Raw genomic sequence first — 23,482 nt, forward strand, 5'->3', positions numbered from 1 at the left:
TCCTAGGAAGGCAAAATAGCCATAGTTGAGATTTTTGGAACTCCTGACTAATTGCCAGAAATCCTCTGAGATCCCTTAATGTGGTTTACCTTTTAACTCTTGCAGTCTTTTCAGGAACATGCTATTAACATTTCCTTTAAAAAAAGGAAACCCAAACAGAGAAACATTAAGTACGTTTTCCAAACTCATAGCTAGTAATTGATGAGCATATTACTAGAACCCTAGTCTGTGACTTCAAAGTACGCATTCTTCACTTCTATGCTAATTTATTCTTCTCTTTTTCTTACAAGGCACATCCTCAAAGAGAATTTAGAGTGTCATTTGCATTGCCTGCCCATTAGCTGAAAGTTTTTATTACCATGTATGAGAATTCTCTAAAGACTATTAATAATTTTCACACTGAATCAAAATGAAAAGGTTAGATCATATTCTTCATTCCCTGATGAATAAGTGAAGACATATGACATTTTATAATACTACTAGCTAAACGCCCTGGAATTCTTACTATGTATAAAGGGCTGTGTGTAGCCCTTTGCAAAAACTATGGCCCTTAAGAACATAGTCATTCAATGAGGTAGGTATAATAATTGTCCTCATCGTATAAATGAGTAAACAGGTCCAAAAAATTGAAGTGATATGTCTTAGTCACATAGCAACAAAGGTGGGAACTAACAGAATTCTCTCCGACTCTGAAGCCAGTGCACTTGGACACGATGCTCCATTTACTCCATTTAATACTGGTTTGAATCTAAAATTCTTTAAATCTTAGACACTTAATTGGGTAAATACTCAGGTACATAAAAAAAAAAAAACAAAAACGGTGTGGCATATCAGATTTATCCCTGGCGATTCTAGATAGGTGATTCTAAATCATACCTTTAACACATGAAAAGATGTATAGTAGAGCTTTTAATTTTGTCATAAAAATTCATCCCAATTTTGAAATTACATAAAAGTAGTAATTCTACATCCCATGTTGTGAAATGACCATTTTCTTTGATCAAAACCAGTTTTGGCCAGGGAGAAATCTGATTTTTGCTTTGGTTCTTCATCTGTGCCAGCTGACATGGGGCTCTCATCAGTGCTTTGAATTGAACTAATGATCAGTTTAGACTCACTCAACAAGAAAGGTGATGCTCTACCTGCTCTTCTGGAGTAAGAATAGAGTTCAATAAAAAGGACCTGAGACTAGGAAGGGGATCATAATAATGAGAATTTATTTATTAAATGATGCCAGGCCATATTCAGCACTCCATATATATGGAATGGGCAAATAAATGATATCTTTTTACGTTCTTTAAATCTTATGTCAGTCATAAGTGACAAGCTGAGTCAGTGCTGATTTCTACCCAGCAAAGTAAGAATATTCTATTGACTCAAATAGGTCGAGAATTGACCCTATTTTGACAAGAGCGGTTTTGCATCAAAGCAGAAGCTACATGGTGATCACTTGTCAGAGATCTCACAGGAAACTTTCTTATAGTTGTGTTAGGTGAGCTTTATGGCCACTCCAATTCTGAGATTATGTGAGTCAATGATTTCTCGATGAAGAGTAAAAAATGCATTAAAACAAAAACAGACTTGTTTATCTTTAAGATGAAAAATTCTCAGAATTTCCTGGGGCACAGTTTCCAGGATCATAAAGGGCTATTTTTCTCATGCTGCTGAAAGCAGTAAGGTGGGAGTTGAGAAGTGACCTGCTATTACCAGCTTAGCCCATTTGAGACTTGCATCATATCGTCAGATGTGTCATCTCTGTTAAATGTTACTTCCCAGAACAGTGCCCTAGAACAGGCTTAAAACATTCAATGAATCATGGGAAAAGTTTCCTTGTGAAAGGATTACTAATAAAACCTAAGTTAATGCTAATTTACATTTGGGTGGTTCATCAACAATTCCTAGTGCTTTCACATGTATTATTTGGTTCACATATATGTCTGAGATGGATATTTCCATCTTCTTTATTTCATAGAGGAGGATAGTAGGTCTTAGCAAAGGTAGTAACTTGTCCAAGATCTCAGAACTAGTAAATGTTTAAAATAAGTCTTGAAGAAAGGTTCCTGGGATCAGGACTCATTTTTGCAAAAAATGCATTTTCATGTGAGTCTGATGCAGTGATCAGTATGGTTATCAGCACCAACTGTCTTAGCCCTTTACCCAGGGTTCTCATCAACTGAAAGCTCGCCAGATCTGGTTCCAGACTGAGCAGAATCCATTCACTGATCTTGGTTAGCAAGGCTTACGCAAAAACCCACAGTCTGCAGTGATGTATGGCTTTCTTGGGAGCCCCAAATTTTATGGTACAAGGCGACCTAATGGGAGAGTTAGCTGAATATCTATTGGGAATATACCTGTTCTCTGTTGGAAGCTTCTTATTCAAGTTTCCTAAGGAGAAGGTCCCCAGCATCCTCACACTGAAAATGAGGATCCATGAGGATATCTTAAGAATCCATTTGTGCAGAAGCTGGGCTGTCTCTGATGCTTTAGCCATGATTGCTTTGTCTCCAAACATAGTTTAGAGGCCAAGTAGAGCTATCTGGATCAAGAACTAGAGACCTCCATTGCAGTCAGTATCAGAGGCCTACTTAGCTAGTGATGCCATCAACTTCACACCATTGTCCAAGGGAAGGGCAGCATTTGCACTTCTTATTATGCCAAATATTAGGAAGTAACCTACTTATCCTGAATCGAGTTTTCAACCAACCATTCTTTATTTATGCTGTTTGCTAACTGCTTCAAGGACTCTTGACTATTTGAAACGACAACTTCAAAGAACCATTCTATGGTAACAAGATCACCGGAAGCTCCTCTTGCCTTTGGAGTTCATGAGCTAGCAGGCATTCTCTACAACACCAATGGACATAGTACCCTTGGCCCGGAAAGAGAGTGCAGCAGAGAACTGACATTTATCTTCCTGTAAATGAATAAAAACAGCCAGAATCTATTCCAGATGGACTGGTCTGGGGACAGGGATTATGATATTGCCCAGGGATTTGAACTCTAGGGTCAAACAGAGCTCTTATCAATCATAACTCTGCCATTTCCTACTAGTGTTGGACCACATATCTGTCTTCATTAAACTTCATTTTTCTTAAGTGGGAAAAAAGCAGATTCATTCATCAACTTACTACTTTTTTTCCCCTGTAATACTCTAGAAATAAATTAGGTGCTAGATTTACCATGGTAAATACTATAAACACCTCATTTATATTCACATAAATTTATTACTAGGTTTGTTTTGTGAATTAAACCGGATCATGATGTAAAGCAGTTAGTATAGGGCATGGTCCAAGGTTTTTTTCAACTAATATTAGTAAACTCAGAAGGTATAAAGAACTCTTAAAAATACTGAAAGGGTAATTACACTTTTTCTCTGTGGCTCCTAGGGATATATTTAGGACAAATGAGGGGGTAAATAGTATGGGAGTAAATCTGAGCTTGATAAAAATAAGAGGTTTTAATAAAGTTCCCCATTAGTGATGGCCTTCTCACTCAATAGGTCCAAGAAGCATGAATACCCATTAGGTATCCTGCAGAGACAATTCCTCTATTGAGCGTAAGGATTATAGCCATAAGTGTCTTATATTTTTTAACTATAATAATAATTCTTACTGAGTTCATTATGTGTTATGATTATGTACCATACCATGAGCATTGAAAGCATATATTATCCATGAATTCCTTGAATCCCTACAAAAATTTGAAGTGGGTAAGCAGAATCCTAATGTAACTAATGAGGAAGGGAAGATAAGCCAGAGAAATTCAAAACTTGCCCAAGTTCAAACAGGTATCTGGTGAAGGAGCTAGAAAATCTTGCTGTAGCCCCAGATAAGAAATAAATAAAAGAGAAATGTCTCTGAATTGAAGAGGGAGTAGAGGGTTCTCACTTGTTGTGCCTGCTTTCGTGCTATTCAGGCAACCCGGAGAACTTCCCAGAGTTCCTTAGAATAACATTTAAAGACCATTTAAATGCTACTACCTACTTCAGATGAGACTTTTAAGAAAAAATAAGAATTATTTAGTAATAAAAAACGTACATGGTTACAACAACAGCTTCGTGTTCTGAAGTAATTATGAAAATAGATTATGATTTTTATTAAAGTTTTTATATAACAAAATTGGCAATGCTGTTAGTCTTCCAACAGTGACTTTTTGTTTAAAGGTTGCTGTGTAGGGGCACCTGGGTGGCTCAGTCAGTTGAGCATCCGACTTCGGCTCAGGTAATGATCTTGCGGTCTGTGGGTTCGAGCCCCGCATTGGGCTCTGTGCTGACAGCTCAGAGCCTGGAGCCTGCTTCTGATTCTGTGTCTCCCTCTCTCTCTGCCCCTCTCCCACTCATGCTCTCTCTCTCTCTCTCTCTCTGTCTCTGTCAAAAATAAATAAACATTAAAAAAAATAGTTTTAAAAAAGTTTGCTGTGTATGCTGGTTACTTCAAGAGATTACAGAGGAAAGAAAAAAAGAAAAAAAATACATATTCTTATGGCATAATGGAGCAAAATGGAACACAAGATTATGTTTATGACATTACTGCCAACATGTGAAACTGCATCAATGTGTATGGATAATGGATAAACTAACGAGAAGTTTCCTGAAAACTGTGGGTGACAGTTTTTGTTTTGGATTTCTATGGTGATTCTTATTTTATTTTGCAATAAATAATTATTAAAAAGCAATGTAATTGGCCTGTGATGTCCAGAAATCTCTGAATCACTCATTCAATATGTGACACTTTTAACCAATGGTTTCTGTCACAAGATGCCCTTGATTCTGTCCTTTGTTCTTCATGGGAACTTTTTTTTTTAATTTTTTTTTTCAACGTTTATTTATTTTTGGGACAGAGAGAGACAGAGCATGAACGGGGGAGGGGCAGAGAGAGAGGGAGACACAGAATCGGAAACAGGCTCCAGGCTCTGAGCCATCAGCCCAGAGCCTGACGCGGGGCTCGAACTCACGGACCGCGAGATCGTGACCTGGCTGAAGTCGGACACTTAACCGACTGCGCCACCCAGGCGCCCCTCTTCATGGGAACTTTTAATGACAAAGTGGAAATGCTCAGGACAATTGAGTAAATGCCCTCCAGCCTGCATCCCTTTCTCTATGATTTGGGCCTGTATATGGGCTAGTTTCCTGGTCAGTTTAGGGCTATTTTAGGAGAAGAGTAAGTCTCCATCCTTGAGGAAAATGTGTCAAAGTGACCTATAGATATTGGAGAAGGAAGAGAATGCCCTAAAGGCAAACTTATTACATTAATGCTTTTCACTTAGCAAATCTCAAATTCATGGCCAGTTTATACCTGAGAACAACTACTACTTCTCTCCTTATCCACCTTCTTATTTTTTCTCTATTTTGTATATCATACATACAAAAGAGTATATATAATACACATGTACAAGTTAAATAATAATAGCAACACAAATGCTCATATGTCTATCAGATAGTTTAAGAAATAGCACAAGCTCCGTCTTTGAAACCTTTTATGTGCCTCTTCCCTAACTCCCATTTTTTTGCTGCAGCTTAGGCTGCCTGGTCCCACCTACTGCACCCCCTTTTTCCTCTCCTCCTGCAAAGACCTTCATGCAACCACAGACTAGACACATTTCTTCAGCTGTGGAGGAATTACATTTGTTCTTCCGTTCTCTGCCCTTTGCTAAATAACACTGTTTTCTTTTGTTATTTTCAGGCAATCTAGAAGTTAGTGTGGGACTCTTAGTGCCATTAGGATGTTGAATACATGGTCTTGAATATGTTCAACCTAAGTTTTTATTTTTTTCTCTCACAGTTTAAAAATTACATATACATATCAGGCCGCCCACTATATGTCAAGCAGTGGAGAAACAAAGAAACAGATATCAATATTGTTCTTTTTAGAGAATGGAATCTTGCCATTTGCAACGACATGGATGGAGGTAAGGAGTATAATGCTAGGTGAAATGAGTCAGTGAGAGAAAGACAAATACCGTGTGATTTTGCTCATATGTGGAATTTAAGAAACAAAACAAACAAGCAAAGGTAAAGAGAGAGAGAAAGGGAGAGAAACCAAGAACCAGACTCTTAACAATAGAGAACAAACTGGTGGTTGCCAGAAGGGAGGTGGGTGGGGTTTTGGGTGAAATAGGTGAAGGGGATTAAAAGGGCCCTTATGACGATGACCACGGAATGATGTGTAGTATTGTTGAATCACTATATTGTACACCTGAAACTAATATAACACTGTATGCTAACTCTACTGCAATTAAAATTTAAAAAAACTTAATTGAAAAAACCCAGATATCCATTTTAGACACAAGGATAACCAGGACCCAATTCTTTGCTCTCAGGGCGCTCCAAACCAGAAGACATATATTGTTTTCTTTTTTTTCCTCCTTTCTTTTCTTTTCTTTTCTTTTCTTTTCTTTTCTTTTCTTTTCTTTTCTTTTCTTCTTTCTTTCTTTTTTTTTTTAATCCTAAAATGAGCATACCTTCAAAAAACTCTTTCCAAGGTCCCTGATGGGAATATATTTTCATTGCATTGTGATCAAGCCACTCTGCTGCCTTCTGTGGCTGTAAAAGTGATGGTCTGCTCTAACAGGAGATTTATAATGCTCTCTCAGGACTGGGTCAGACAGGGGTCAGGCAGGGGTGGGCTAGTGCTAGGGTGGAATTGGGGAAAAGACAATGAGAAGCTAGAACCTAAAATAGAACTACCCATTGTGCTTAGGGAACAAAGTTAGAATGACCACAGACTTTTGTTGTTATTGTTTTTCCAATCATTCATTTACTATTTGCTAATTATGTGCCAGGCACAGCATTGTGTACCGGATGTATACGTAGACTCAGGCCATTCCATTAGGAACTGTTGCTGCCCCCATTTTGAAATGTCAGAACCGAAACTCGGGCTCAACCTGTAACTCAAGTTTACTCAGAAGCTGCAAAACTAGGTTTAATCCCAGGACTCTCTATCCCCAAAGCCCCACATCTCTCTCATTTTAAAATTTCTTTAGGGTTTTTTTGCCTTCAGTTTTTGGAATTTAAAGAATTTGAGATATAATTGACATATGACATTAATTTCAGATATACAACATAAAGATTTGATAATATACATATTGCCAAATGATCGCTATCTTAGCCATTATATTACGAAGGCTTCACAAACAATTTCAGCTGACACAGAGGACATGTTCATGTCTCAAGAGCGTGGCAGCAAACAGATGGTGGTTCAGGCAATCCATGGACCTCATAGATAAACATGGAAGAACTGAAGCCCAGACAGCCCAAACCGAGGGCAACCAGCGATATGACCCACACAACAGATGTCCACCAATATTGTTGGGTGACTGCCACTGGGCTCCATTTCTGGAACAGGTAGGGTTGAGAGGAGGAGAGCAGCAAAGAGCATACCCCACTAGGGCAAGACCAGAGGGTTGGGCTACTGGGCAGGTGACAGGGCGGGGGCCTCAGGCTGGAGAAGCTGCCTTGGTCAGAACAGGGATCTTGGGCTTGTGGAACGAGATTCAGGAACAATGAGGTACAAGAAGAATGAAACCCAGAAGCCAGTCTTATTCTTTGATGACTCAGTCACCCAGGGCTGGGCTGGGCCACAGAGCCTATTTTTAAGCATTAAATGGCTCACATCCCAGGAAATCAGCGCCTGGGAGTCTGGCAACTGGAACGATCGGATAGTTTCCTGAGCTCTCTAGAGGCATCTTTCACAACTTCGGTAGTTCTCTTCCAGTGTTGAAACAGGTATTCACAAAAAGCTTAACTTTATATTGACTCAGAGTTCCTTTTCTTAAGAAATTCTGAAAAGTTTTCAGCATGTGTCCATGTGGATGTGTTTTGTTAAAGGAACGTTTTTATTGGTCTGGCTTCCACTTCCTTGATCTGGACTATTATTATTAATTAAAATTGCAAAGTCAATGCCTCAGCTTACCTTTGTTCTCTCAGAGAGACAGGAGTGACCTGCCCCAGAAGGACTGGGTATATTGGCTATAGTAATGCCTACATTGCTGAAGTATGGAGAAGAATTTAAAATGAAACAGGGTGAGATTTCTTAGAATGTGAGTAGGCCTCAGTTCTAGAACAGGTTTTGGCCACATATTTGTTTTTATTTTATTTTATTTTATTTTATTTTATTTATTTTATTTTATTTTATTTTATTTTATTTTATTTTATTTGTGCATCTTTAAAATTTTACAGCAATTTTCTTTTCATGCTACAAACGACAAGCACTTACAGTAGTGTTGCAGGAGATGACTGTAGAGGAAAGGAAAGTGGTGGGGAGTTTCCAGCTGTAGGTAAGCAAGGTATCTGCCATGTAAGTCACTCCCCCACAACCTCCGAAAAAGCAATCATTGCTCTCTATTATTTGTGTGTCTGGATCCTTTTCATGAGAACTTGGAAAAGCATTCAGAGTTTGGGTTAGTGAAGAATGCAAACAGTTGCCATACACATTCTAGTGCCAGAGTTGGATCAGGGAGTGACACCTGACTTCAGGCTTATCTGGGGTAAGACACCATGGTTTCCTTGCTTACTTGTTGATAGAAGTCAAATTCAATTCATTTTCATTTAATTCAGCTCATTTATTAAGCATTAACTGAACACCCGCAGCATGTCAGCTATGAGCTCACAATGTAGCAAAAGAGATGCTTGCAAATTAATGAGAATACAGTATGATGTATGATAATCTGGGAGGATTACATGAATGAGTGAATACATAGGAGAAGCTTTTTAGAGAATGCATAGTGATGTGGTTTGAAGTGTTGGAGTTTGGAGTAAACAGCCAAGAAAGAATTCTTGAGACATCGTCAGCGCAAAAAGGTAGTTTTATTAAAGGACCCATGGGCAGAAAGAGCTACACTGGGGTTGTGAAGAGTGACTGATTATATACCTTCAGGTTAGAGGAAGTTAGGGATAGTGTAAGTCTCTAAGGAGTTTTGGAAACAAAGGTTCCAGGACCTTGAGGGACTAGCTGCAGTTAGGAAAAGGTCATTTGTTACTGTTCAGTAAAAACTCAGTCATGAGACCCTTAATATGTATATCATGTGGCCATAAGCTTGGAGTATGATTGCCAACATATATCTTGGGGGGTAAAGATAAAGGAAGTTTCCAAAGGAATTTTTCAATGTTAAAGTAGGATCCTGGGGGGTCGGGATAATGTTAAGCTAAGATTCCCTTTTGCCCTTAGCAAAGTGTCATCATTGAGGCAGTTGAGCTCCTAGAGGAATGTCACTTTGCCTGTTACAAGGACTTGTCAATGGACATAGGCAGTAAGGAAATTTAATTTTTTTTTCTTTTGCCTTTGGTTCCCATATAATTCATAGAAATTGTCACAAAGTAGGCATTAACAGATATGTGTTAGTTGCATAGATGCACAAATGGATTACAAGATGTGCACAGGCATACTCTCTGTTCTTTGGAACTGATAGTATGATCTTTGGAACATATAATAATATTTTTGGAACTTAGAATGTAATAGTGGGGTAAGATAAGCTTGGGGTCCTAGACCTGAGATCACACTTTAGCGGTGAGAAAACCCATGGAAGACATCAACTAATTCATGGGAATTTGCAAAACTTTACCAGCCATGTTTGACCAGCCACATTTTACAGACATGTCTTCTGGTAGGAAATAGTTAGACAGCAGTCTCAATCCAGGGCAGCTTTCAATGTCTTAAACAAGAACTATCTAGCAAAACAGTATTTCCTGATTCTTGTGCTTGAAGGCTCCCCCTCTTTTTCTGTTCATGTTTTAGGAATACACAAGAACTAAGTTATCCACTGGGTGTTTTCCTAGCTTGGGCAAGAAGAAGCATCTGCTTCAGTTTCTTTGCTTTTCTGATTCCCACTACTGTTCTTTTTTTTTTATATATATTTATTTATTTTTGAGAGAGAGAGCATGAGAGGGGGAGGGTTGGATGTAGGGGTACAGAGGATCCAAAGCAGGCTCTGTGCAGTCAGCAGAGAGCCTTATGTGGGGCTCGAACTCACAAACCATGAGATCATGACCTGAGCAGAAGTCGAAATTGGACACTTAATCGACTGAGCCACCCAGAAACCCCACTACTGTTCTTAATTAACCCTTTTCTCCCAAGATGTGGCCCTAAGATGGTCTAAGAGACATCATCAAAAATAAAACAAATCTGGAAGATTCAACTCCTGAACAAAAAGAGTCAGACCTACATTTATTTCCCATATGTCTACTTTATTTCGCAAAGAAATAAAGACACACTGGTGACAAGATTAGGCAGTATGGCATAGGTTATATGGGAGAAGAAATATGTTTCATGTGCCTTGGAATCAGAAGATAGATTCAACACTTTCCAAAATGTACAAATTTCAGTTTGTTGTTAGTTTTCCTGTGGAGAGAAAATAGCAACAGATGAAAATTGCTGAGGCCATAGACGTTTTATTAGCATCCAAACTTCGCTAATGAACCCTCCCCCCCCAGTAATGTACCCAAGTCTCTCCACTTATTGGTGTTTTTAAAAGGGGGTGGGTGACTGCAATTTAGAAATACTTGAGCAACTGGTGCTGGTTATGTGAGGATGATGCTCAAAATATGTCACAATCAGTTTATATCCCTGAAAACATATTTCATGAATTTCTAATAAAAGGAGACTCGCTTAGAAACCCTTTTTCCATAAATGATTTTGTCTTAAAGTCACATTTTGCACTTTCCATCAAATGTAACTTTTCATAAAACTATTTTTTCTGATAAGAAAAAAACCAGGACAGTATGCCATATATATATTAGGTGTTTGTTTTCACTCATGTATGTTTTGAAAATACTTAAAAGGATCTATACGTTTCTATACATTCTAGTATATCATACACCATCTTCTATTAAAATTTTTTTAAAATGTTTATTTTATTTTTGAGAGACAGAGACAGAGCGTGAGTGGGGTAAGGGGCAGAAAGTGGACAGACACATAGGATCGAAAGCAGGCTCCAGGCTCTGAGCTGTCGGCACTTAACTGACTGAGCCACCCAGGCACCCCTTATATTTTTTGATCTGACGCTAACACATCTTTCAGATGATTACTTTGTTACCTTTAAGCTAATTTTGGCTACTTGATTTTCAAATTCAATTTTTATTATAGCTCCAAAATATATTTTGTTGAGAAGTCACCCTCTGAAACAGAACAATTTCTTCAGGATTTTTAGTTATTGTCGCCTTTTGTGCCAATAATTAGGGGGCTCTAACGTATCTAAACTTAATGGTTAAAGCTGAACAAGTAAATCTAGTTCATTCTAACATATGACTGGACTGGCATGCCTAACAGGAGGGATGTTCCTTGTCCCTGGAAATAATCGAGCGTAGACTCTGAGATGACGTGAATTATTTGCAGAGGGAGTTCAAGCAATAGATTAGTAGGTGGAAGTTGAATGAGGTGCCCCTCCAATTTCCTTCCAACTCAAAGATTCTCAGATTCTTTGCTTTACTCTTACTGCCAGAATGTGTAGAGATCCAGTGACACTAGCAACCCCAAATTTTACATATTCATCATATTCACATATTCATTATTCCCCAAACCACTTTCTCTAGTGGACATATAATTGTCGTAACACACAATTACACCTTAAACACAGAAAAGAAAAACATTTCAGTACTTACCGAACTTCAGAACAAAAGAAGCAATCATTGCCATAAGTTTTGCCGTCAGATCCACAAATTGGTGCATATATTTCATAACAAAATCCCTCTTCTCTCCGTGGGAACTTCTCATATTTACTGCAGTCAACCTGGAAATAATAGTAAAAGCCTTCAACCGAATCTTTATTCCCAAGATTTAGGATTTCCCAAGCAAGCCTAGAGGGCTCCCCAATCATTTGTTTCCTAGTCTAATGGTCATTTGTTTCCTATTCCTCCTCAAATGCCTTTGAGATATATCAAGTGTGAAGATTTCTTACATCAGATATAAAATCATGAGTGATAAACTTCTTTATGGCAGCTTGTAACCAAATCACTATTTATTTAAAAATTAAAAATTTAAATTTAAAAACATCCACGGCCAATTCACAGATGTAACCATGCCCATGGGGTTAGTGTTCTACACATCCTGCTATTCCTCTCTTTTTCTTAAAAAATTCTATCTGAATGCAAGAGTGAGATGTATTATAGGGATACCTACTATAGTTTTAAGAACTAGCACATCATTAGCGACTTTTACCATTCATTATTGGTAACAAATGACTTGTTATACACTTAACCAGCACACAGACAGTCACATGTATTTTACTCTTGTAAGTTGAGAACCACTGTTCTATATGCAGGAGCAAAGCCAGCGTGTAAAGCTCTCTGCAGGAGCAAGGATGCAATCACCAAGAAAGAATTTTCTGGGTTTTTCATCTATGAGCAAGCTGAAGAATGTGAACAGGAAAAGTCAAACACATCAGGATTCAAATCCTGATGTGCTCTGGGATATGACCCTGGGATAATCATTTTACTTCTTTAAGCTTTGATTTCTTTACCTGCCAAGTGAGGACAATAATAACTACAGTGTAAGGTTAAAGCAAAAAATATATATAAGCAAGAAGATACATGTAAAATGCTTAGCACTTTGTGACATGCTATTATCTTTATCCCTTGGCCTACACAAACTCCAGCTCTATTCAGAAGACTCTACCTTTCCAGTTTTTCTGACTCTGAATTCCACATGTAAGATTTTACGATTTGATTATCTCCACTTGGATAGCATGAAATATGGTCAAACTTCAAGTTAAATTCATCTTCCCCTTCAGCTATGTTCCGTTAATTAATCATTTCATTCCTTTGGTTGCTTTACACCATGCACCTTCTAAGTTTTAGGGCTGAGCTGAGAGCTGGCAATACAGAGATTAGTATGCGTGACAAAATGGCAGAAGGACCGCAGGGCCTAGTGGAGTATGGTGGAGAATGGAAATTACAGGGCCCCTGGTGAGTATATTTCAGCATGACTTCACTTCTTGCCTGCTCAAACCCCAGTACCAGGACTCAAGGTGATATGTACAAGGAGACTCCCAAGGCTTCCTCTTCATGAATCTTTTTCATTCTCAAGCAACCAGGAAATCATGAGAATAGAATAGAGAATCCTATTATTCTCTTTAATAGGTAAAACAAAAGATTCAAAGAGATGAAAGAGCTGCCTGGGCCCCAGAATCACACAGCTGAAAAGTCATGGAGCTTGGTCTAGAACCCAAAATGCTTGACTCCTGGTTTAAAGTTTTTACCACCACAGCTAGAATTTCTCAACAATAGTTATTACTTAATATGAGTCATAAAGGGAAGGTTCAGTTAATATCTTCATTCTCTAAGATAAAGAACAAAGATGTGTCTGACCCATTTAACAATTACAACAATCATGACTTGTCCTTATTGAGCTTTACTACGTGCCAGGTACTTACGCTCACCCCTCTTCAAGCGTTGTGGCTTTAAGTCTCACAATAAGCTTATGAACCCAGTATTATGGCCCATGGCCACACAATCAGGGAGCTAGAATACAAACTCAGGACTTTATAACTCGAATGCTAGGTATCTAACCACTTTGTTCTATTATGTCCCGTTCAGAAAGGTCTCTTAATAGTTTTTTAAATAAAACCAGTCTTGATACTTAAACACTTCTTCAAACATGTAGCAATTTAATTAATGTATAGTAGCAAATGTTTCCTTATTGATACTGGCTTTAAAATTACCTAGAAGTAGGACCTTTATATCAAGATGGATGTACTGACCTGTTGAGGGCGTGTGGCACATTCTACATCTGTAAGAAAAACAAAGACAAGAGAAACTAAATTAAACTCTGGAAGAACCTCATCTTAGTAGAAAAATGGTCTTTTATTTATGTTTCAGCTCTCAGACTGTCAAAAATATGAGTCTCTTCAGAGCTGTGTATCAATATGATATCAAAGGTTGAAGCTTAGCACATATTTTTTTTTTTCTTTTTTGGAGTGGGATTAGAGCATAGCCAACTACTATAATAATGAAGAGAAACTACTATAATACTGAGAAGTTCTTTCCTACCTCATAATCAGAATTTAGGAAATATTGGGGGAAAAAAAAAACACCAGAGAAGTGGTTTTATATTTAGGGAATGTCTGCTGTTATGTAGCAGGAATACGTGGCAGTTGAAAATTCTAGGGAGGCAAAGTTCAACTCAATGAAAAATAATAATAGTTCATGTTGCCAAACAATGGATGAGACTGTTTTATGAAGAAATGGCATCCCCATAAATGGTGATATCAAGTCAAAGCAAAGTCTGGATGTACACTTACCAAAGAAGTTACACAAAATATTTATATGGATGAGACTTTGGTCTCAGCTAACCATTTAGCCCCAGAATCGATAGTATCTCAGCCCCAGAGATAGTATCATTTAGTGATTTATTGGTAGAGACAAAATAATGCATTTCAAAAAACCTGCCTTATTATCTATGTATCTGTGTTTATCCCAGAATTCTGTGAACAGAAGACAACATGAGCTATTAGTATCGGGGAAGGGTGGGTATAATAAGGGAGATACTCACTGAAGATGGATGTCAAAGCCAAAGCCAAGAGCAGGGCAAAGGCTGTTGCTTTCATGCTGCTGAAGTGGCCAAGGGCAGTCAGAAGGAGGCAAAACCAGTAACTTTCTGCCGTCTGCTCTGCCCACTTGGGTTCTACCTTATATATTGACAAGAGTTCCTGCCTCAATTGTGAAGTAACTATTTCCAGAAACAGAATCCTGGGAGGAGGTCAGAGACATATGCTAGTATGGGAATTCTTTTATTGTGAAATCAGATGGTTGCTCATGTTTGCTCATTTTAATAGACCATAGAACCCAATAAAACTGTTATTTCTTTGTTTCTTTACATACTTGAAAGATGGAGTGCTTTCACAGCTGTTATATGATTGGATCTTCATAACAAATCTGTCAGTTACTACAATTTTCTTTGTTTTACAGATGAGAAAGTGAAGTCAGAAAGAAGTTAAGTCATTTCACCCAGTTTACTACATATTCTTGGTTGCACTACTTTTCCAGGAACACTCACCAGCATGGCAGCTTTCTATGTTTCCCCTCTTTTGACACTTTCCCAGTTTCCCCTATCTTCTTTCCTCCTATCTTCTCCAGCACCAAATGGGAAATATTGCCAGTTGAGACTCTAGACTGGGCACAGAGAAAAGGTATCAACACCCAAGTCTTTATTCAGCAGTAACAAGCAATGATTTATGCTCTTAGCAGGGGGATACTTTCTCCAAGATTCTAAATTTGAGGAGATGGTAAAATGGGTGGACTTGTTGAATAGTCACTCCTCATTTAATGCCAGATCTCTGGTGGAATTTCCTCATCAAAGAACCTTGGAAGAAGGGATTCCTCAAAGGCAATAATAAAGAGCTATGTGACCATCTTAACCAATAATGGATTTATTGGCTGCAGTGGCTTGACTGTACCTGAAGCACAGGCTCAAGGTTCAAGAATGAGATGTTGGGGTGCCCGGATGGCTCAGTCAGTTAAATGTCAGACTCTCGATTTCAGTTCAGGTCATGATTTCAATGGTCATAAGATTGAGCCCCATGTTGGGCTCTGCACTGGATATGAACCTGCTTAAGATTCTCTCTTTCCCTCTCCCATCTCCTGCTCATGAGTGAGTACCCTCTCTCTTTCTCTCTCTCGAAAAAAGAATGAGATGTTGACTTTTCCATGGGCTGTAGGTACATGCAAGTCCAGTGACATCTTATACTAATACAATAATTTTTAATAGACAAGCCACCAATCATTTGGTCGTGGTTTAAATACATTTAATTGTGCTTTATCAAACTATTTCTCATTTGAAATCTTTGATAAAGGCTACAAGGACACTTATTTTGAAATGTGCCAATTTTCAAATAGAGCAACTCTATGAGAAGACCTTGCAAGCAGCTCATGCAGTTTTGGTAGACAGTTGTAAGACACTGTTTATACCACCAATGGAAGTGGTGTCAAAGACTGAGAGACTGAAATTCACAGTTGCTTCCCTTCAAAAGGATAAAGACAGCTGGAACCTATGCCGGTCTGGGGGGTCAGACATCTTAATACTACTGAGAGTTGAAACTCTAAGAGTCTTGCAGAGCTAAATTCATTGCCAGCTTCACCATTCCCTACATGACCTTGGGCCAGTTCTTTATCTCCTAATAACTTTAGTTTCTTAATGTTCATTTAGTCATTCAGTAAACATTAATGAACATTTACTCTTAGAAACTATATTACAAATTAAAGAGCCCAAATGTCCATCAACTGACAAATGTATAAAGATGTGGTACACACACACACACACACACACACACACACACACACACTGGAATATTACTTGGTATTCAAAAAGAATGAAATCTTGCCATTTGCAACATAATGGATAGAACTAGAATGTAGTATGCTAAGTGAAATAAGTCAGTTGGGATAGGGGTTTAGTGAGGCAAGTACTATTTGAGGGAGAGTTTGTCTAGATCAGAGCCTGATACTTGGCTTTGGTTATAAGAGTGTGAATGCAGAAGGGAGAAGAGAAGGGAAAGAGGATGATCTAGAAGGAACAAATTCACATACAGTTACAGGGCCATAACGAGAGAGTCTCTAGAGAATAAGGCAGTCATCTAAATTGAAACTCAAGAAAAGACTTGAATCTCAAGATTTTAGACACAAAATTAGAGGAGAACTAATATAGAGGTGACTCTGTGGAGGATGTCGGAAGGCTGGGCTGGGTGGGATTATAATTGCTTAAACCTCTTCTGTTTCTGGGGAAGACTGGCCAGAGTTTAGGACCTGTTGATGTGTACACATGCACGGGTTAAGTGGTCACCTCTGGAGGAGAAATGTTGCAGGATCTGGGAATCAGGAAAGCTTTGACACTAAGTCACCTGAGCTTTTCAGAAATGTCTTTCAACACAATGGTAGTACTTTCCTTCTAATAAGCAAGACTGTTTAGGCAGCACTGAGTTATAGTGGAATAGAAAAAAAAAGCCTAAAATGTCACTATGAAGTTGAGTTTCCCTCCCCCCACCCCCCGCCCCAAGGAATTCTGAACTATTTTCAGTATGTATTGGGGGTGGGAGAGGCGGGGAGAGCCTTAAGGTTTATTTGAGAATTTACTTAAGAATTCAGCCCAGTGTAGCATATCCTTCCCATATTCTCTTGTTATTTCACATTAGGAAGTCACTTCTGTGCCTGTACTTTGCATTCTCAGAGGAACAGGTTTATCAGGTTACTGGTATCTGCTTTGCATAACAATTAGGAAGAACACATTTTTAAATTTTAACTCTTTGTTTTGAAATAATTGTTGCAAAACTAAAACAAGGAACTTCTTTACCTCAAGACTCCATTCAAATTTTGCCATTTGTGTCCACAATGCCTTTATAACAGACTGATCCAACCCAACCTGATTTAATATTGTTATGATGGCAGTAGTCTCTACCAAAGTCTTAGCTGCCCTTTTTGGAAAAATGAATAAGTCCATCCTAAAATTCGTATGGAAATACAAGTTACCTAGTATAGCCAAAACAATCTTAAAAATGAAGAAGGCTGGAGGACGCACACTTCTCAATTTTAAAATTTACTACAAAGTTATAGTAGTCAAGACAGTGTATAACAATTGAAGATCAAAAATAAACTTTTTTTATTTATGGTCGGTTGATTTTTGACAAAGGCAAATTGCCAAGACAACTTACTGGAGAAAGAATAGTCTTCAAAAATTCATGCTGGGACACTAAGGTTGGACACTTCATCTTGTATAAAAAAGTATAACAGAAATTAACACAAAATGGATCAAAGACTAAATATAAGAATGATAACCTTTGAAGTCTTAGAAGAAAACATAGGCATGAATCTTTGTGACCTTTTAATGGGCAATGGCTTCTTAGATATGCTACTAAAAACAATAAACAAAAGGGAAAATAAATAAGTTGATTTTATCAAAATTAAAAACTTTTGTTCTTCATTAGACAGCCCAAAGAATGAGAAAATATTTGCAAATCATAGTTCTCATAAAGGACTAGTATTCAGAATATATAAACAGAATATATACAGCTCAACAATACCAGACAAATAATCCAGTTAAAAAATGAGCAAAGGATTTTGAATAAACATTTTTCCAAAGAAGATATACAAATGGCCAATAAAGGCAGGGAAATGCAAATCAAAGCCAAAATGAGTACGATTTCACATCCATTATTAGAATGTCTAAAAAAAAAAAAGACAAGATGTTTAAGATGTAAAGAAATTGGAACCCTCATACATTGCTGGTGGGAATGACAAATGTCATAGCAGCTGCTTTGGAAAAGAGTTTGTTAGGTCCTCAAAAAGTTAAATGTAGAGTTACCCTATGGCCTAGAAATTCTACTTCTGGTATTTACCCAAGAGAATTGAAAACAAAACAAAACAAAATCTTGGATGTGAATGTTCATGGCAGCTTTATTCATAATGGCTCAAAACTGGAAACAATCCAAGTATCCATTGATTGATAAATGTTGAATGTAGTTTAGCCATAGAATGGAATATTATTCCGCTATAAAAAGGAATAAAGTACTGACACCTGTTACCACATGGATTAATCATGAAAATCTTATGCTAAGTGAAGGAAGTTAGACACTATATAATATGACTCTGTTTATATATGATGCCAGAGTGGTAAATTCATAGACAGGAATTAGATTCATGGTTGCCAGGGGCTGGAAAGATGGGGGAATGAGAGTGGCTGCCAGTGGGCTTGGAGTTTCTTTTTGGAGTGATGGAAGGTATTGCAATCGGATGGTGGTGATGGTTGCACAATTTTGTGAGTAGACTAGAAACCACTGAGTTATACACTTGAAAAATGAGGATGTTTATAACTAATAGAATGCTGCATGTTAATTATACTTAAATTTTAAAAATTAAAAAAAGTAAAAACATGAATTTTTTTATGTGGACTCTCAACAACAATAATAAAAGATGCATTCAGGATCATGAATTGTCATGTTCTTTAGTCTCTTTCAATGAAGAATATTTAAAAGTCCTGTTCTTGGTTTTTGAAAGTTGTAGATGAGTTATTTTGCAGCAGGTTTCTGAATTTGAGTTTGTCTGACATTTCCTAGGGGCTATGTTCAAGTTGTGCATTTTTGGCAGGGAAATACAGAAGTTACTCTATATTATTTGCACTGTATACTTTGAGATAGTTTACGTGATGTTGCCCCATCACTAACGATGCTAAGTTTGATCACTTGTGCAGGTTAGTGTCTTCAGGTTTCTCCACTCTATGGTTACTCTTTTTCCTTTCAAAATTAGTAAATATTTTGTGATGAGATCCTTGAGATTATTCGAATATCTCATTTTGCATCACAGTCTTACACTATTAAGTGAGGCCATATCCAATGGAGCAAACTATATACATAAATTCACGTACTCTTATATGTTCACATTGTACATTTGCCTTTTCACTTTCTAGTATCAATTTCTACGGAACTGAAATGTTCCCATTTATCTCAAACCAAGAAAAAAAACAACCCAGAACGTTTGCTGATCCTGGGCCTTTACTTCCAACATGCCAAACACATTTCCAAGAATGTGGTCTATGTTTTGGGCCTGGGTAAAGAAATGTTGGAGAAGGAAGGCATACCGGTCGTAATCAACCCTTTCATTTCTGTAGGACTTTTCAGTTTACAAAGCGTGTTTGCATGCATATGTCATCTGACTGCCACAATATACAGGTTAAATTAGGGTTTATTATTCTCTTGATTTTGTCAGTAAGGAAAGTGCTATCACACACATGAATGACCAACCCACGGCCACACACACCAGTGAAAGTTCAGGTTCGCATAAACACATAAGTCTCCTGTCCCAAGTTTTGTTGTGTTCTCCTGAGCTGTTTGGTGAAGTTGTATAATGAAGACAGAGAGGATGAGGACGCCAGAGACCTCAGTGATGCAAATGCTGATGAGTACACAGAGAAGCAAGTAAAACTGAATAAAATCATTTTCTCTTCCAGGTCTAAACTTGGAGAGGTAAAAATTTAAAAATAAACCTCCTTTACATTTGCATTTATGGTTATCAGCTTCCCTGTGGCAAAGATTTACTTTCCCTGGCAGGGAAAAAGGGAAAGAAAGGAAATTAATTACATATGTGATAGTAAGATATATATATATATATATGTATTTAGTCCATTGACGTTAACTAGCTTACGATGAAAACCAAAGTCTTCATTGCCAATATCACACTTCAGTGGGAGATAATTTTAACCATTTCTATTCTAAGGTTGCTACCATAATAATTCTCAATAGTATACTTGTAACCCTGTTTCTTGATTTATTAACTAAAAAGAGTTACTTATTGACCCCCATCTATGAAGGAAAAATTGTTAATTTACATTACCTTCTCATCTTTAGTTCTTCCCAATTTTTGATGACTATATCATGACTTTTAGCTCTTCCCAATTTTTGATGAGTATATCACGACTTTTCAGTCTTCATATTACCTTTATAACTTTAAATAATATATTTTAGTCACTTTCTATTATTCTCATCCTTAGATAGCATCTCGTAATTCTGCAAGAAAATTACTTGCCTCTACACACTTCCCCCAGCCAACTTTTTTCTCTAAAGATTTGTCACCTCTATGTTAATTTTTACATTTCATACATTAAAAATATACTCATTCCGTTCTGTATACTGTAATTCATTCTACTACCGGTTAACCATAGATTGATTCTAAAATTTGAAGAGCAATAACTGTTTTTAAACATCATTTATAAATATTGAAAGGATTTTACAGACGTATCAATTGTAGGCCAAACCTAGACTTCAAATTAAGAAAGAGCAGAAACCTCCTTTTAGGAGGTAAGTTTTGGTGAATGTTGGCAGAAAAGGGGGCAGTGTCATCAACGGTTAGCATCTGCTTTGGATGCAGTATAGACTGAAGAACTAATGCGGCTCAGGTCTGCAATAAAGCGAGATGTTTCCTAACTTTCTTTATGCAGTGTGGTGTGTAGAACAGACGCTAGTTAGACCCTGAGCAAGCAGAACCATCCACCATTCCCGGTTTTGCAATTCTGCCCATCATTTTACTTTGGGAGCTTCTTTTATATCACCTGAAAAGTTTGGCTGATAACGTTTACCTTATGATGTTATGTGGGGATTAAACGAGACAGAAAATATGAAAGTATTTTGTGAACTCTAAGTGCTTTATAGATGTTATTATACACTGGGTCGTTTCATGGTAGAAGGAATTTGATTTTCAAGAGTATTGAGGTATAATGGATGAAATTCTGGAAACACTGTTTGGGCCCTGGACTGCGAGTAGCAAATCTGGGTTCTTGTCCTCGTCTTCCATGTGAACAATGAGACATTTCCAATTTTGGGAATTCCGTTTCCATCCATAAAATGAGGCGGTTGACTGGCTCTCTTTCATCCTTGACGATCAGGAATTCTAGTGTAGGTGTGTATTTGCCCATGTTTTGTATCATGGTTTTGTTGATATGTTTCCCTGACCTTCACTCACAGTTGGCAGGGATTGTCATAGGTTTTTCTATCTGTACCATACACCAGGGTGAAGACGAGCTCACAGGGTAGGGGTATGCCCATGCCTTGGTCTTTATCACAATCCAACTTCAAGGAGAAGGGAGCTTTTGTGTACTCAGAAATGAGCTTCTGAGGATTCAGGTCAGCTGAGAAGTTGTGAGTGAGATCGGAGGAAGAATGGGAAGGACTGAGGTAGCCAAAAACTTGATAGCAGCAGAGGAGAAAGGGGTGAGGCAAATGGAGAAATACAGAAATCAAGGCTCCTAAGAAGGTAGAAGCAACTGAAGATACGTAAGAAAGATTGGTGAGGAACACCAGGAAAATGCAGGTGTTTGTTTAAGACAGAGCAAACAGTGTTAGATGCAGGGATAAATCAAAACTGGGAGAAGGAAAAACAAGAGAAGCTGAGGATATGAGAAGGTGGGAGGAACTGGCATGATGAGAAGCAGCACAGACTGGGAGACTGAGGGGAGGTGTGCCACTCAGGTGAGGGGATGCTCTACACACACCAGCAGGTGTGAGCAGTTCAGGAGAGGATCACACCGGTGTGGGAGGGAGCTCAGAACCGGGAGGTGAGAGCTGCTGAAGGTGGCAAGCAACTCAAGAGAGCTAAGCCAGCAAGCCCATCTGACCACCTGTTCTAGGCCCTTCACCGTCCAGATCACGACTTCTCCCTATCTGCTACTTTTACTTCAGCAGCTCTGTTTTTTTCTGAGATACTTCCCTATCCTTGCTCTTCTTCACGGTCTCCATAGTTGACTTGACCATGATCTGGCTTGGCTTTAACTTTGAACTTGACGTTGAACTTGACTCTGGTTCAGACCCATATTTTATCCCAGTCATCTCGACCATGTTACGTGTGTCATGATCGTGGGGACAGAGTCTGTACTTAATGTGATTATATAGCAATTTAGAGGTAGAATATAAAGGCGGGAGTCAACTGCTTATAAGCCTTTTTTATACCACTTTTATGGAGTCACCATAACTATGAATTCCCTCTCTACTTGAGTTTGTAAGGAGATAAGGTTTCCAAAGGCCTCCTTTTATCTTTAGGGCAGTCTATAGGTGGTGGGCAGGACTATCCTCTTTCAATCTCTGGGCCAAGAATAGTTCTGGAGCAAGTGAGGGAAGAAGTGAACATGGGGAGGAGAAAATGAGCCATGAAAGTACACCAAGGCCCAAACTAGGTCACTAATGTTTTGTGAGCTACGCGTAGCACTGAGACTTCCTCAAAGCCTCTGTGGAAAGAACTCCAGCTTCACCACTTGGAGGGAATTATATATCTTTGTATTTAAAGGAAAAATGCACAACTTGCCAATACTGTCAATGTTGTCTTGGTACACAGCGGTATCTACATATTATAGATATGGAAGACAGGTGTTAGAGAGGAGCTCAAGCCATGTCGTAGTCAGTGCCAGGGATGTTCTATTAAGGCGACAGTAGGAGGTTAGCAAGGTGAGAGACAGGAAAAGAGAAATTATTGAATGCTTATGGAAAGAAATGGGCAGGAAAGTCTTCCCTCCGGGGATGACATCTTTTTTTTTTTTAATGTTTATTTATTTATTTTGAGAGAGAGAGTGAGGAGAGGCAGAGAAAGAGGGTAAGAGAGAATCCCAAGCAGGCTCTGCGCTGACAGCATGGGGCTCCATCTCATGAACCGTGAGATCATGACCTGAACTGAAATCAAGAGTCAGACACTTAACAGACTGAGCCACCCAGGCACCCCATCAGGGATGACTTGTTACAATGAAGGAGTCTTCCTTCTGAGGCACTTTGGAAAAGAGACTAATATAAAGGACCAGTATGGTCCACAGACTAGTTCCCAGTGACAGGTACTGATTAAGGAAAGTAAAGACTCCAGGAGAGGGTAAGATGTTCACTGGTCTGTGTGTGTGGGTGGGTGTGCGTGCGTGTGCGTGGGTCTTTTGGAAGTCACTTGGAATTCTTCATACAGGATTTTCTCCTAAAGGAGATTTATGTGTTCTTCAGTTTTATTTTTAAACTGATATGCGACATCCCAATCTAAGGAACA

The 23,482-nt window shown here is 38.3% G+C and overlaps 1 protein-coding gene and 1 long non-coding RNA gene across 2 annotated transcripts in view; one reads left to right on the forward strand and one right to left on the reverse strand.

The window, feature by feature from the left end:
• Positions 1-23,482, forward strand: part of LOC122493854 — an 87,599-nt gene that overhangs the window by 5,097 nt on the left and 59,020 nt on the right. The window contains exon 2 of the long non-coding RNA XR_006300050.1: positions 5,781-5,907. This is a non-coding gene — a long non-coding RNA (uncharacterized LOC122493854). The remainder of the gene's footprint in view (positions 1-5,780; positions 5,908-23,482) is intronic.
• On the reverse strand, positions 10,160-14,655 carry LOC122493839 (serine protease inhibitor Kazal-type 9-like). Its single transcript, XM_043598490.1, has 4 exons — positions 14,481-14,655; positions 13,690-13,718; positions 11,594-11,721; positions 10,160-10,334 (listed from the first exon to the last, which is right to left on the reverse strand). The coding sequence occupies exons 1-4, from the start codon at positions 14,533-14,535 to the stop codon at positions 10,289-10,291; spliced, it is 258 nt and encodes an 85-aa protein (XP_043454425.1). The 5' UTR covers positions 14,536-14,655; the 3' UTR covers positions 10,160-10,288.

This window comes from Prionailurus bengalensis, chromosome A1 (assembly GCF_016509475.1).
Source record: "Prionailurus bengalensis isolate Pbe53 chromosome A1, Fcat_Pben_1.1_paternal_pri, whole genome shotgun sequence".
NCBI lineage: Eukaryota > Metazoa > Chordata > Mammalia > Carnivora > Felidae > Prionailurus > Prionailurus bengalensis.